Consider the following 12,486-nt stretch of genomic DNA (forward strand, 5'->3'; position numbering starts at 1 on the left):
GCAACTTAGCATGGCCAATCCTAACTTCATACCTTTGGGCATTAAGGGGCAATTTAGCATGTCTAATTCTCCTCACCAATACATCTTTGGACACAAAGGGGCAATTTCGCATGGCCAATCCTCCTAACCTGCACATCTTTGGACACACAGGGGCAATTTAGCGTGGCCAATCCACCTCACCTACACATCCTTGGATACTAAAGGGCAATTTAGCATGGCCAATCCTAACCTGCATACCTTTGGGTATTAAGGGGCAATTTAGCATGTCTAATTTTCCTCACCCATACATCTTTGGACACAAAGGGGCAATTTAGCATGGCCAATCCTCCTAACCTGCGCATCTTTGGACACTAAGGGGCAATTAGCATGGCCAATCCTCCTAACCTACACATCTTTGGACACAAAAGGGCAATTTAGCATGGCCAGTCTTCCTAACCTGCATGTCTTTGGAGTGTGGGAGGAAACCGGAGCACCTGGAGGAAACCCATGCGCACACAGGGAGAATGTGCAAACTCCACTCAAGACAGTGACCCAACTGGAACTGAACCCGGTTCCTGGCTCTGTGAGGCAGCAGTGCTAACCACTGTGCCATTGTGCAGTATTTATTTGCCTGCTCTTGAGGCATCAATACAGGAGCAGTGCTGAAGTTTCAGTGTGATCTGCCTGCCCGCCACCTTTTGTCCTTCAAGGGCTGAGAGACTGTGACTCATCCAAACTTGTGATTTATTGAACTGCCGATTTGGGGATGGGAATCATTTCTCTCGATTTCACTGTTATTGTCTTCACAATCAGCGCGTCACAAACAAAAGGGAAAACGTGTATGTTTTGTTCCTTTTAATTATCCACCTGATTAATAATACACCCTTGCTGTCTCGGCCTGTTATTACTGCCTCCAAACCTGTGCATTATCGAACATTGCTGTTTGTCTGGGACCGGGTGGTACGATAAGCTGAAGTGTTAATGCAGAGTTCAAATCCTAGGGACTGAGATGAGGTCATCATCCACCCCCCCAACTCTCCCCTGACAGGTTCATCGAACCATAGAATCCCTACAATGCAGAAGGAGGCCATTCAGTCCATCTAGTCTGCACTAACAGATCATCCCACTCAGGCCCCATTGGTGCAATGCCACCTATTTTCCCTGCTAATCCTCCGAACCTACACATCTTGGGACAGTAAGGGGCAATTTAGTGTGGTCAATCCATCTAATAGACACACCTTGGGACACTAGGAGGCAATTTAGCGTGGCCAATCCACCCAATCTGCTTATGTTTGGACTGAGAGGGGAAACCGGAACACCAAGAGGAAACGCATGCAAGTACTGGGAGAACGTGCAAACTCCATAAGACCATTAGACATAGGAGCAGAATTAGGCCACTCAGCCCATCGAGATTGCTCCGCCATTCAATCATGGCTGATATTTTTCTCATACCCATTCTCCTGCCTTTTCCCCATAACCCCTGATCCCCTTATTAATCAAGAACCTATCTATCTCTGTCTTAAAGACACTCAATGACCTGACCTCCACAGCTTTCTATGGAAAAGAGTTCCACAGATTCACCACTCTCTGGCTGAAGAAATTCCTCCTCCTCTCTGTTTTAAAGGATCGTCCCTTTAGCCTGAGGTTGTGCCCTCTGGTTCTAGTTTTTCCTACTAGTGGAAACATCCTCTCCATGTCCACTCTATCCAGGCGAATTTGGATTCAAAAATTGAATAAATATAGAATTATAGAAACTGATATCAGTAATGCGACAATGAAATTCTGGGTTCTTATTAAAAAAAACTATGATAATTAATCAATTAAGCTATTTACAGATAAAGTCTGATTAATAAAGAAGTGGCCCTGCTGCATCACAGCGCCAGGGATCCGGGTTTGATTCCTGGCTTGGGTGACTGCGGAGCCTGCACGTTCTCCCTGTGTCCGTGTGGGTTCCCTCTGGGTGCTCCGGTTTCCCACAGTCCCCAAAAAACACGCTGTTAGGGTGATTTGGCCATGCTAAATTCTCCCTCAGTGTACCTGAACAGGCACCAGAGTGTGGCAACTAGCAGAGTTTCATAATAACTTTATTGCAATAAGCCGACTTTGTGACACTAATAAATTATGAATGCAGTGTATAGCTATTGGCTAGCACTCTGCCTCACAGAACCTGGGTTCAATTCCCGTCTTGGGTGACTGTGTGGAGTTTGCACGTTCTCCCCTGTGTCTGTGTGGGTTTCCTCCGGGTGCTCCGGTTTCCTCCCACAGTCCAAAGATGTGCAGATTAAGTTGATTGGTCCCATGGTAGATTGCCTCTTAGTGTCAGGAGGTTAGCAGGGTAAATAAATGTGTGGTGTTACGGGAATAGGGCCTGGGTGGGATTATGGTCAGTGCAGACTTGATGGGCTGAGTGGTCTCCTTCTGCAATGTAGCGATTCAACAATAATCCCCTTCACAGGAGGAAATCTGTTTTGTGAAGGAACTCCGGCTTTTGTGATTCCTGACACACAACAAAATCAATGTTGCCAAACCATCCTCTGAATGGCCGAGGAAGCCACTCGATTGCATTCGGGAATTATCTTCTCAAAGGGTGACCAAGTTGGGCTTCCCAGCCATGCCTTCCTCCCATGAATGAATAAGAAAAATACTTTAAAGCTGTGTTAGTTGTTGAAAAAAAAATAGCCAAAATACACAGGTTTCCCCCATTGCTTGTCTCAGTTCACTCAAATTTATCAAATTGATTTTAGTTCCAGTAGCAGGAGAGGAATTTCACTGGGTGACTGAATGCTATTTTTCCAGAGTGCTTTTCAGGAGGTGGAAATGAGTGAAAGGCAATTGAGAGACTGACAGAGATTGATAGATTTTTGTTCCAGTTGGGAGATTTAGGGTTGCAGAACCCAGGTGGAAGGATGGAGTTTAAGCTTCAGAAAGGCCATGGGGCAACTGAATGTTCAGAGACTGCGTCGCCTCCTCCCGCTCCGGGCGCTGTGTGGTCCCCTCCCGCTCCGGGCGCGGCGCGGTCCCCTCCCGCTCCGGGCGCGACGCGGTCCCCTCCCGCTCCGGGCGCGGCGCGGTCCCCTCCCGCTCCGGGCGCGGCGCGGTCCCCTCCCGCTCCGGGCGCGGCGCGGTCCCCTCCCGCTCCGGGCGCGGCGCGGTCCCCTCCCGCTCCGGGCGCGGCGCGGTCCCCTCCCGCTCCGGGCGCGGCGCGGTCCCCTCCCGCTCCGGGCGCGGCGCGGTCCCCTCCCGCTCCGGGCGCGGCGCGGTCCCCTCCCGCTCCGGGCGCGGCGCGGTCCCCTCCCGCTCCGGGCGCGGCGCGGTCCCCTCCCGCTCCGGGCGCGGCGCGGTCCCCTCCCGCTCCGGGCGCGGCGCGGTCCCCTCCCGCTCCGGGCGCGGCGCGGTCCCCTCCCGCTCCGGGCGCGGCGCGGTCCCCTCCCGCTCCGGGCGCGGCGCGGTCCCCTCCCGCTCCGGGCGCGGCGCGGTCCCCTCCCGCTCCGGGCGCGGCGCGGTCCCCTCCCGCTCCGGGCGCGGCGCGGTCCCCTCCCGCTCCGGGCGCGGCGCGGTCCCCTCCCGCTCCGGGCGCGGCGCGGTCCCCTCCCGCTCCGGGCGCGGCGCGGTCCCCTCCCGCTCCGGGCGCGGCGCGGTCCCCTCCCGCTCCGGGCGCGGCGCGGTCCCCTCCCGCTCCGGGCGCGGTCCCCTCCCGCTCCCGGCGCGGTCCCCTCCCGCTCCCAATTTGCTCCCTTCCCTCCCTTGCTATCTATTATATAAAGAACTCTCAAACCCTGACTTCCAGAATGTTGTACTTTGGTATGGAAAATGTTCAAAGGCTCACTAACATTTATCTTTTAACAGGAGTAAGAGAGAAGCAGGTTACAAGAAGTTTTTCTGAGGAGAAAACGTGTGGAATTACGAAAACTGCGGGTATTTATATTTTTGGGTCGAATTGTGAACAAGTTCCCAAAGTCTGTGTGTGTCTCGGCACCACATGGTACTCCTGCATTACTTGACATTCTTTATGGATCTGACCTGTCACCAGCAGCGTAAATAAATCTGATCAGCATCATGATACGAGGTGACTTACTTTCACGTGGGGATTGTTTTGTTTAAAAAAAAGTAACACGTAACTTCAAAGCCTCACGACAACAGGTTAAAGTCCAACAGGTTTATTTGGAATCACGAGCTTTCAGAGCACTGCTCCTTCATCAGATGAGCCTATAAAACATAGGAGCAGAATTAGGCCACTCGGCCCATCGAGTCTGTTCCGTCATTCAATCATGGCTGATATTTTTCTCATCCCCATAACCCCCGATCCCCTTATTCATCAAGAACCTATCGATCTCTATCTTAAAGACACTCGATGACCTGGCCTTCCTGCGGCAAAGAGATCCACAGATTCACCACTCTCTCTGGCTGAAGAAATTCCCCCTCAATCCCTGTTTTAAAGGATCGTCCCTTAAAGACACTCGATGACCTGGCCTTCTGGATGAAGGAGCAGTGCTCTGAAAGCTCGTGATTCCAAATAAACCTGTTGGACTTTAACCTGGTGTTGTGAGACCTCTTACTGTGGCCCACCCCCAGTCCAACGCCGGCATCTCCACATCGTGTAATTCAAAGACTGACATCTATACCAAAGTAATCAGGAATATGTTTCACTATCTGTGACAGCTTTGATGCATTTAAATATGAAATATACTCCATCTTTACACACTAAAACCACGTTTCCGCGACTTATACTTTCATTAAGAAAACGTAAATCCTAATTTATTTAATTCAGTCTTATAAAAAGTTGTAACACCTGGTACAATAAAATAAATTCATAAGCATTCCTTATTTTCTGTTAGTTTTATATCTGGTTGTGAAAGATCAAGTTTTTCTAATCCTAAGACCCGACTTGTTTAAATTTGTTCCCATCTCCACAGCAATGATGGGTAATCCAGGCCAGTGAGGGGGCCACGTGAGTGGCCCCTCCTTTATCTCAGAGGGCCGCAAGATTGAACTCGGGCTTCTTCACTCACCGTCACCCCTTAAATAAGATTTAATATACGCCAAATATTTCATAAGTTATAGAAAATGCTTAATTGGCACGGTGGTTCGCACTGCTGCCTCACAGCACCAGGGACCGGTGTTCGGTTCCATCCTCGAGTCGCTGTCTATGCGGAGTCTGCACGTTCTCCCTGTGTCTGCATGGGTTTCCTCCGGGTGCTCTGATTTTGTCCCGCAGTCCAAAGGTATGCGGGCTAGGTGAATTGGCCATGCTAAATTGTCCCTTAGTGTCCAACGATGTGCTCTATAGGTGGATTGGCCATGCTAAATTGCCACTTATTGTTCAAATATGTGTGGGTTAGGTTGATTGGGCATGGTAAATTGCCCCTTAGTGTCCAAAAATGTGCAGGTTAGGGGGATTGGCCATGCTAAATTGCCCTTCAGTGTCCAAAAATGTGCAGATTGAATGGATTAGCTATGGGAAATGTGTGTGGTTACGGAGAGAGGGTAGGGGGAGAGGGCCTGGGTAAGATACTTTGTCAGAGAGTCTGTACAGACTTGATGGGCTGAATGGTCTCTTCTGCACTGTAGGGTTCCTATGATTTATATATTGAAAGAGATCTCATCAACTTCAAATGGTGAAAACTGAATAAATATTTACATCATACTTGGAATGTTTGATTGGGCACAGAGGGATTTATTGATTTGATTTATTACTGTCACGTATCAGGATACAGTGAAAAGTATTGTTTCTCGCGCTACTCAGACAAAGCATACTGTTCTTGGTGCACATAGGGGAGAAGGAAAGGAGAGAATTCAGAATGTAGTGTTACAGTCATACCTAGGGTGCAGAGAAAGATGAACTTAATGCGAGCTAGGTCCATTCAAAAGTCTGATGGCAGCAGGGAGGAAGCTGTTCTTGAGTCGGTCGGTACGTGACCTCAGACTTTTGCATCTTTTTTCTGATGGAAGATGGTGGAAGAGAGAATGTCTGGGGTGCGTGAGGTCCTTAATTATGCTGGCTGCTTTTCCGAGGTGGGGGAAATGTGAGTGGAGTCAATGGGTGGGAGGCTGGTTTGCGTGATAGACTGAGCTTCATTCACAACATATGTTCACAACGTTACATGAGTGTCATTAAATGGCCAAAAATCAGCAGAACACGACAACCTTACACATGGGCAATGGCCAACAAAATGTCTGGTGGGCCGCACTCAGAGCCCTGATGGGCCTCAGGTTGCCCACCACTGCTCTACGGACCCTTACTCACGCACTTAAAATGCCGTTGTGAAGTCAATTGTTATACCACTGAGCGGAGTGGAAAGAAAATACCTCCTGTTGAGAGACAAGGACCAAAGTGCGATGGACAGCAAATAACAGAGGGTAAGCGGTTAAAGCTTGTTTATCAGCGTCACGAGTTGGCTTACATTAACACTGCAATGAAGTTACTGTGAAAATCTCCCAGTCGCCACACTCCGGCGCCTGTTCGGGTACACTGAGGGAGAGCCAATGCACCCAACCAGCACAGTCTTTCGGATTGTGGGAGGAAACTGGAACATACGGAGGAAACCCATGCAGACACGGAGAGACGTGCAGACTGCACACAGACAGTGACCCAAACCGGGAATTGAACCCGGGTCCCTGGTGCTGTGAGGCAGCAGTGCTAACTTCTGTGCCACCATGTGGCCCAGCAATGAACAGAACTATCTATATGTTACAGGAGTCATGTCCAAGATACTCACATGTATCAAGAGGAAGCAATGTTCAAAATGATTTAATTGCAATGTAGTAGTTTGAAGCTTTGTTATACATGTGAATGCAGTATTGGTCATGCTTAGAGCATTGGATTCTGGTTCTGCGTAATAATATTTTGTCTCCTGGTCCGGGAAGGAAATTGAATGTAGTCAGCCACTTTTGCCAGGAGTGTTGCAGAATACATATCATAGAATCCATACAGTGCAGAAGGAGGCCATTCGGCCCATTGAGTCTGCACTGACCACAATCCCACCCAGGCCCTATCTCCTTAACCTTATCTATTTACCCTGTTAGTCCCCCTAACACTAAGGGACAATTTAGCATGGCCAATTAACCTAACCTGCACATCTTTGGAGTGCTGATTATGTGCATTGGCCATGCTAAACTCTCCCTCCATGTATCCAAACAGGCACTGGAGTGTGGCGATTAGGGGAATTTTCATAACTTAATTTAAAGAATGAACACAACTGAGGCTAGTATAGGAAAATTTAACCTTTTAGAAATTGCTTCATCATATGAAACTATTGATGTATATTTGACAATTCCTTTCACTTTCAGTTTGTATTTCATAACTTAGCATCTGCGAAGGCTTTCACGGATTTAAGTAATTTATTTGTTAATACAGAACCTGAGTATTGCTGAAAAGAAGAGATATCTTTTGTCGAAGCTTTTTGTCTTGCCCTCATCAGATTTTTACTTAAGAATGCAAATCCAAGGAAGATGACAAATTTACACTGTAGGAAAAGAGAGTGCTGATTGGTTGGCAGGTGGATTCTTGATTGTTGGAGGCATTGCTGTGATGAATACACCAGTTGATGCTGACTGACAGTTAACTGTCAAGCATCATTAGAAATTTAAACCAGGCTACCCTTCATCTACCTCTGATCAAGGTGTTGCCCTGAGGAATAAACTGTCAAATGATTGCCATTTATTTTGTTTAGTTGAAACAGGTGCATGGATTCTAGTCTACTGCCCATGACATTATGCCACCACCTCCCCAAAAATGTATTTATTTTATTTGTGGAGCATGGGCAACGCTGGCTGGGCCAACATTTATTGCCCATCCTTGGTTGCCCTTGGGCGACTGTGTGGAGTTCTGTCTTGCTTGGCCATTTCAGAGGGCAGTTGAGAGTCAATCACATTGCTGTGGCTCTGGAGTCACATGTAGGCCAGACCAGGTAAAGACAGCAGATTTCCTTCCCTAAAGGTCTTCAGTGATTTTTTTCTGGCAATTGACTGGTTTTATGGTCATCAGCAAATTCTGAATTCCAGATTTTTTAAAATTGAATTTAAATTCCATAATCTGCCATGGTGGGATTTGAACCTGGGTCCCTGGAACATGAGCTGAGTTTCTGGATTAATAGTCTAGCGATAATACCACTAAGCCATCGCCTCCCCATGATGTGATGTGTACATGTGCAATGTGCATCAGGAATGATCTGAACAGAGTTGCCATTATCTCGCAGGGCAGATTAAACACTTTGACAAAAAAGTGTCTTATTAAATGGATTTATTTAATTTAATTAAGTCTTTCGATTAAAATCTAAACAGTGAGGTGACTCATGACGTATGTGAGATAATGGAAAATTTTAAGAATGTGTATGGGCATTTACACAAATATGCTGAAGACAGGAAGAAAGTTACACCCTAAATAAACCCCCTTCTTTCCCTGAATAGTTTCAATTCAAGTATAGAATTATAAACTAACAATTCGCTACCCTTCATCTACAATGACATCCTAGCCTACCATACAAATAGAACATAGAACAGTACAGCACAACACAGGCACTTCGGCCCTCAATGTTGTGCCAAGCTACGTCCAAACCCAAGATCAAGCTATCCCACTCCCTATCAAATCCTGGTGCACTCTTAAAACCCCGCTACCCAGATGGGGAATTTGTATTATGACTAGAGCTGCCTTGGCATTCTGGTGTAATACAACGCATGCAGAAATGTTGGGGGGAGTAGGGGGAGAGAATTTGGCTACCTCTCAAGTATTCTTTAAATCTTCACACATTATATACTATAGAATATAGGGTGGCACAGTGGCATCGTGGTTAGCACTCCTCCTCACAGTACCAGGGACCCAGGTTCAATTCCCGTCTTGGGTTAATGGCTGTAAGAAGTTTGCACATTCACCCTGTGTCTTTGTGGGTTTCCTTCCACAGTCCAAAGATGTGTGGTTTAGGTGAATTGGCCATGCTAAATTGCCCCTTCCTGTTGGGGGATTAACAGGGTAAATGCATGGTGTTATGGGGATAGGGGCTGGGTGGGTTTGAGGTCATTGAAGACTCGATGGGCTGAATAGCCTCCTCCTGCACTGTAGGATTCTATGATCCTTAGACAGCACCTTCCAAATGCATGACGAAGGACAAGGGCAGCAGATACGTGGAGACACCACCACCTGCAAGTTCCCCTCCAAGCCACTCACCATCCTGATTTGGAAATATACCGCCATTCCTTTACAGTCCCTGAGCCGAAATCTTGGAATTCCCTCCCTAACGGCATTGTGGGTCAACCCACAGCACATAGACTGCAGCGATTCAAGAAGGCAACTCACCCGCACCTTCTCAAGGGCAACTAGGGATGGGCAATAAATACTGGCCAGCCCATGTCCCATAAATGAATAAAAAAAGATGCAGAGTGGAGGAGCATTACATTAGACACGTTGGTCCAGAGTTTGCTATTGATATAACGGTGAGGCTAACAGCACGCACTGTTTGGCTGGGATAAATTGGACAGCAATTTCTGGGATCTATACGTGTGCAGTTAAATATGGAAACAGTCACTATCTGATTTGATGTTCTGTGCCACAAGTTTAATGCCATTAATAAACTCAGCAATGAAATCTGTGTCAGTTGGTGAAATGGCTGTACTGACTGACCTGGATATACACTAAACACCAGCCAAAATTAGGATTGTTACAATCAAGTGTAAGTGATATTTTTGAACATGCATGATGGGTTGTGATTATTGATAAAGAACTTGTCTGGCTCTGAAAAATTAATTTTGCAAATGTGGAATCTCATTCCTTCAGAATTTAATATCTGGGGCATAAAAAAATTAAGGTTTTTTTAACATTTTATTTCCTCTTTCTCTCAATTCCATCTTTCTTTCCCTCTATGTTTTGCTTCTGTACACAACTTGACATTGAATTAAATGTTCTTATACCTCCTGCTTTGTACTGTTTGTGAATGTATGTGACTAATTGAAGGAACATACTATTCAACTTGCTTGTACAGGTTGCACATCCCCTATAGAATGAGCGCTGCAGGTATATGGGATTAGGTCACAGTTCAGCCATAGCTTAGAATCATCGAGCCCCTCCAGTGCAGAAGAAAGCCATTCAGTCCATTGACCCTGCACTGCCAACCCAAGTCCTATCTTTGTAACCCCATGCAGTTACCCCACTAATCCCCTTGACACCAAGCACCAATTTAGCATGGCCAAGCCACCCAACCTGCACATGTTTGGAGTGTAAGAGAAAACTGGAGCACCCGAAGGAAACCCACACAGACACTGGGATAAAGTGCAAACTCCGCACTGTTACCAAAGGCCAGAATTGAACCTGGGTCCCTTGCTGTGAGACAGCAGTGGTAACCATTGTGTCACCGTGCTGCCGTTCAGCTGCCTAAACTCTGGGGTTCTCTTCCTGAAACACTCCATCTCTCTCTATCATCCTTTAAGACACTTCTTAACCACCGCCACCTCCCCGCCCCCCAACCATTGCATGTTCTCACCCTGTTTGTATGGTCTTCCTCTGGGTGCTCCGGTTTCCTCCCGCAGTCCAAAACTGTGCAGTTTAGTTGGATTGGCCAGGCTAAGTTGCCCCTTGGTGTCAATGGGTGGTTAAATAGGTGGGGTTACAGGGATAGGGCCTGGATGGGATTGTTTTTTGGGCAGGCTGAATAGCCTCCTTCTGTTGGGATTCTGTGAAGGAGGTGGATTCCAACAGTGTGAACCACAACTTTCTCCTATCACTCATTCCCAATACCTCAACCAGCTAGAGATAATACCAGAGGGTTTACATGGTGTCACTGCCAATTGCCGAGTGAAGCTTAAGCAATCTTTCAATAATCCTGGGCAAGAGAGATCATTGGAATCAGCGGTGCTGCCCTGTGGATAATTATGAGAGAATGATGGCCAAAGTCGTTTAGGGACATCAGCTGAAGGATTAGCTTCAGGACTTGGCTGCAAGATTGTGCAGGTTTAATGTGCAGCTGATACTTTAAAATGTATATAGTCTGTGAATGTGGGGGAATTGTTAAACATCCAATGTGTTAAAGCTAAGAATAGCGGGACAGAGTGGGTGCCAAGCCATGGGTTATTTAATTCCTGAAAAACCACTGCATGTTTTTCTGAATGTTTAAATTTTGATGCAGATCAGTAGCTGCAACACTATATTCTGCACTCTCTCCTTTCCTTCTCCCCTATGTACTCTATGAATGGTATGCTTTGCCTGCAGCAGCTGGAAAGAAACAATACTTTTCATGGAAACTAGGAGGAGGAGGAGTAGGTCATTCAGCCCTTCGAGCCTGCCCCACCATTCATTTTCATCATGACTGATCATCAAATTCAATATCTTGATTCCCCCTTCCCCCCCCATATCCCTTGATCCTCTTAGTCCCAAGAGCTAGATCTAATTTCTTCTTGAAATCACACCATATTTTGGCCTCAGATACTTTGTGGGAGTGAATTCCATACACATACCACCCTCTGGGTGAAGAAATTTCTCCTCACCTCAGTTCTAAAAGGATGAGCCCTTATCCATAAACTAGGACCCCTAGTTCTGGACTCCCCCACCATTGAGAATTCTCTCTGAATCAACCCTGTCTAATCCTGTTAGAATTTTATAAGTTTCTATGAGATCCCCTTTCATTCTTCAAACTCCAGTAAATATAATCCTAACTGACTTGGTCTCTCTTCATATGACAGACCTATCCTTATACATGTAACAATAATAAATTAATTAGGGTAGGATTATATTCACTGGAATGTAGAAGGGTAAGAGGGGATCTCATAGAAACTTATAAATTTCTAAAAGGACTAGACAGGGTGGATTTGGAAAGAATGTTCCCAATGGTGGGAGAGTTCAGAGCTTAGGGGTCATAGTTTGAGAATACGGGATAAACCTTTTAGGACAGAGGTGAGGAGAAATTTCTTCACCCAGTGAGTGGTGAATTAGCATTGCTGTCTCATGGCACCAGAAGCAGGTTCAATTCCTGGCTTGGGTCACCATTTGTGTGGAGTTTGCATGTTCTCCCTGTGTCTGCGTGGGTTTCCAATTGCTCTGGTTTCCTTCCACTGTCCAAAAGACGTGCTGCTTAGGTACATTGGCCATGATAAATTCTCCCTCAGTGTACCTGAACAGGCACCAGAGTGTGGCAACTAGGGGATTTTCACAGTAACTTTATTGCAGTGTTAATGTAAGCTACTTATGACTACAATAGATAAACAAACTGTAGAATTCACTACCATAGAAAGTAGTTGAGGCCAAAATGTTTTGTGATTTCAAGAAGTAATTAGATATAGTTTAAAGTTTAAAAGTTTATTATTAGTGTCACAAGTAGGTTTACATTAACACTGCAATGAAGTTACTGTGAAAATCCCTTAGTTGCCACACTCCTGCTTGACTCTTGGGGCTAAAGGGATCAAGAGATATGGGGGAAGGTGGGATTAGGATATTGAATTCAATGACTAACCATGATCAAAATGAATGGCGGAAGAAGTTCAAAGGGCTGAATGGCCTACTCCTGTTTCTAGTATCTATGTTTAATT

General features: G+C 46.5%; 1 protein-coding gene across 1 annotated transcript in view; it reads left to right on the forward strand.

Moving 5' to 3' along the window:
- The window catches only part of LOC145360683 (protein ERGIC-53-like), an 80,850-nt gene extending 76,728 nt beyond the window's left edge, over positions 1-4,122 (forward strand). Inside the window, exon 13 of the mRNA XM_080216038.1 lies at positions 3,826-4,122. Coding sequence (XP_080072164.1) covers positions 3,826-3,862 — 37 coding nt within the window. The 3' untranslated portion in view covers positions 3,863-4,122. The remainder of the gene's footprint in view (positions 1-3,825) is intronic.
- Positions 4,123-12,486: the final 8,364 nt, after the last annotated feature.

The sequence above is a fragment of the Carcharhinus amblyrhynchos genome, chromosome 32, assembly GCF_965287045.1.
Source record: "Carcharhinus amblyrhynchos chromosome 32, sCarAmb.v2.hapA, whole genome shotgun sequence".
Lineage (NCBI taxonomy): Eukaryota > Metazoa > Chordata > Chondrichthyes > Carcharhiniformes > Carcharhinidae > Carcharhinus > Carcharhinus amblyrhynchos.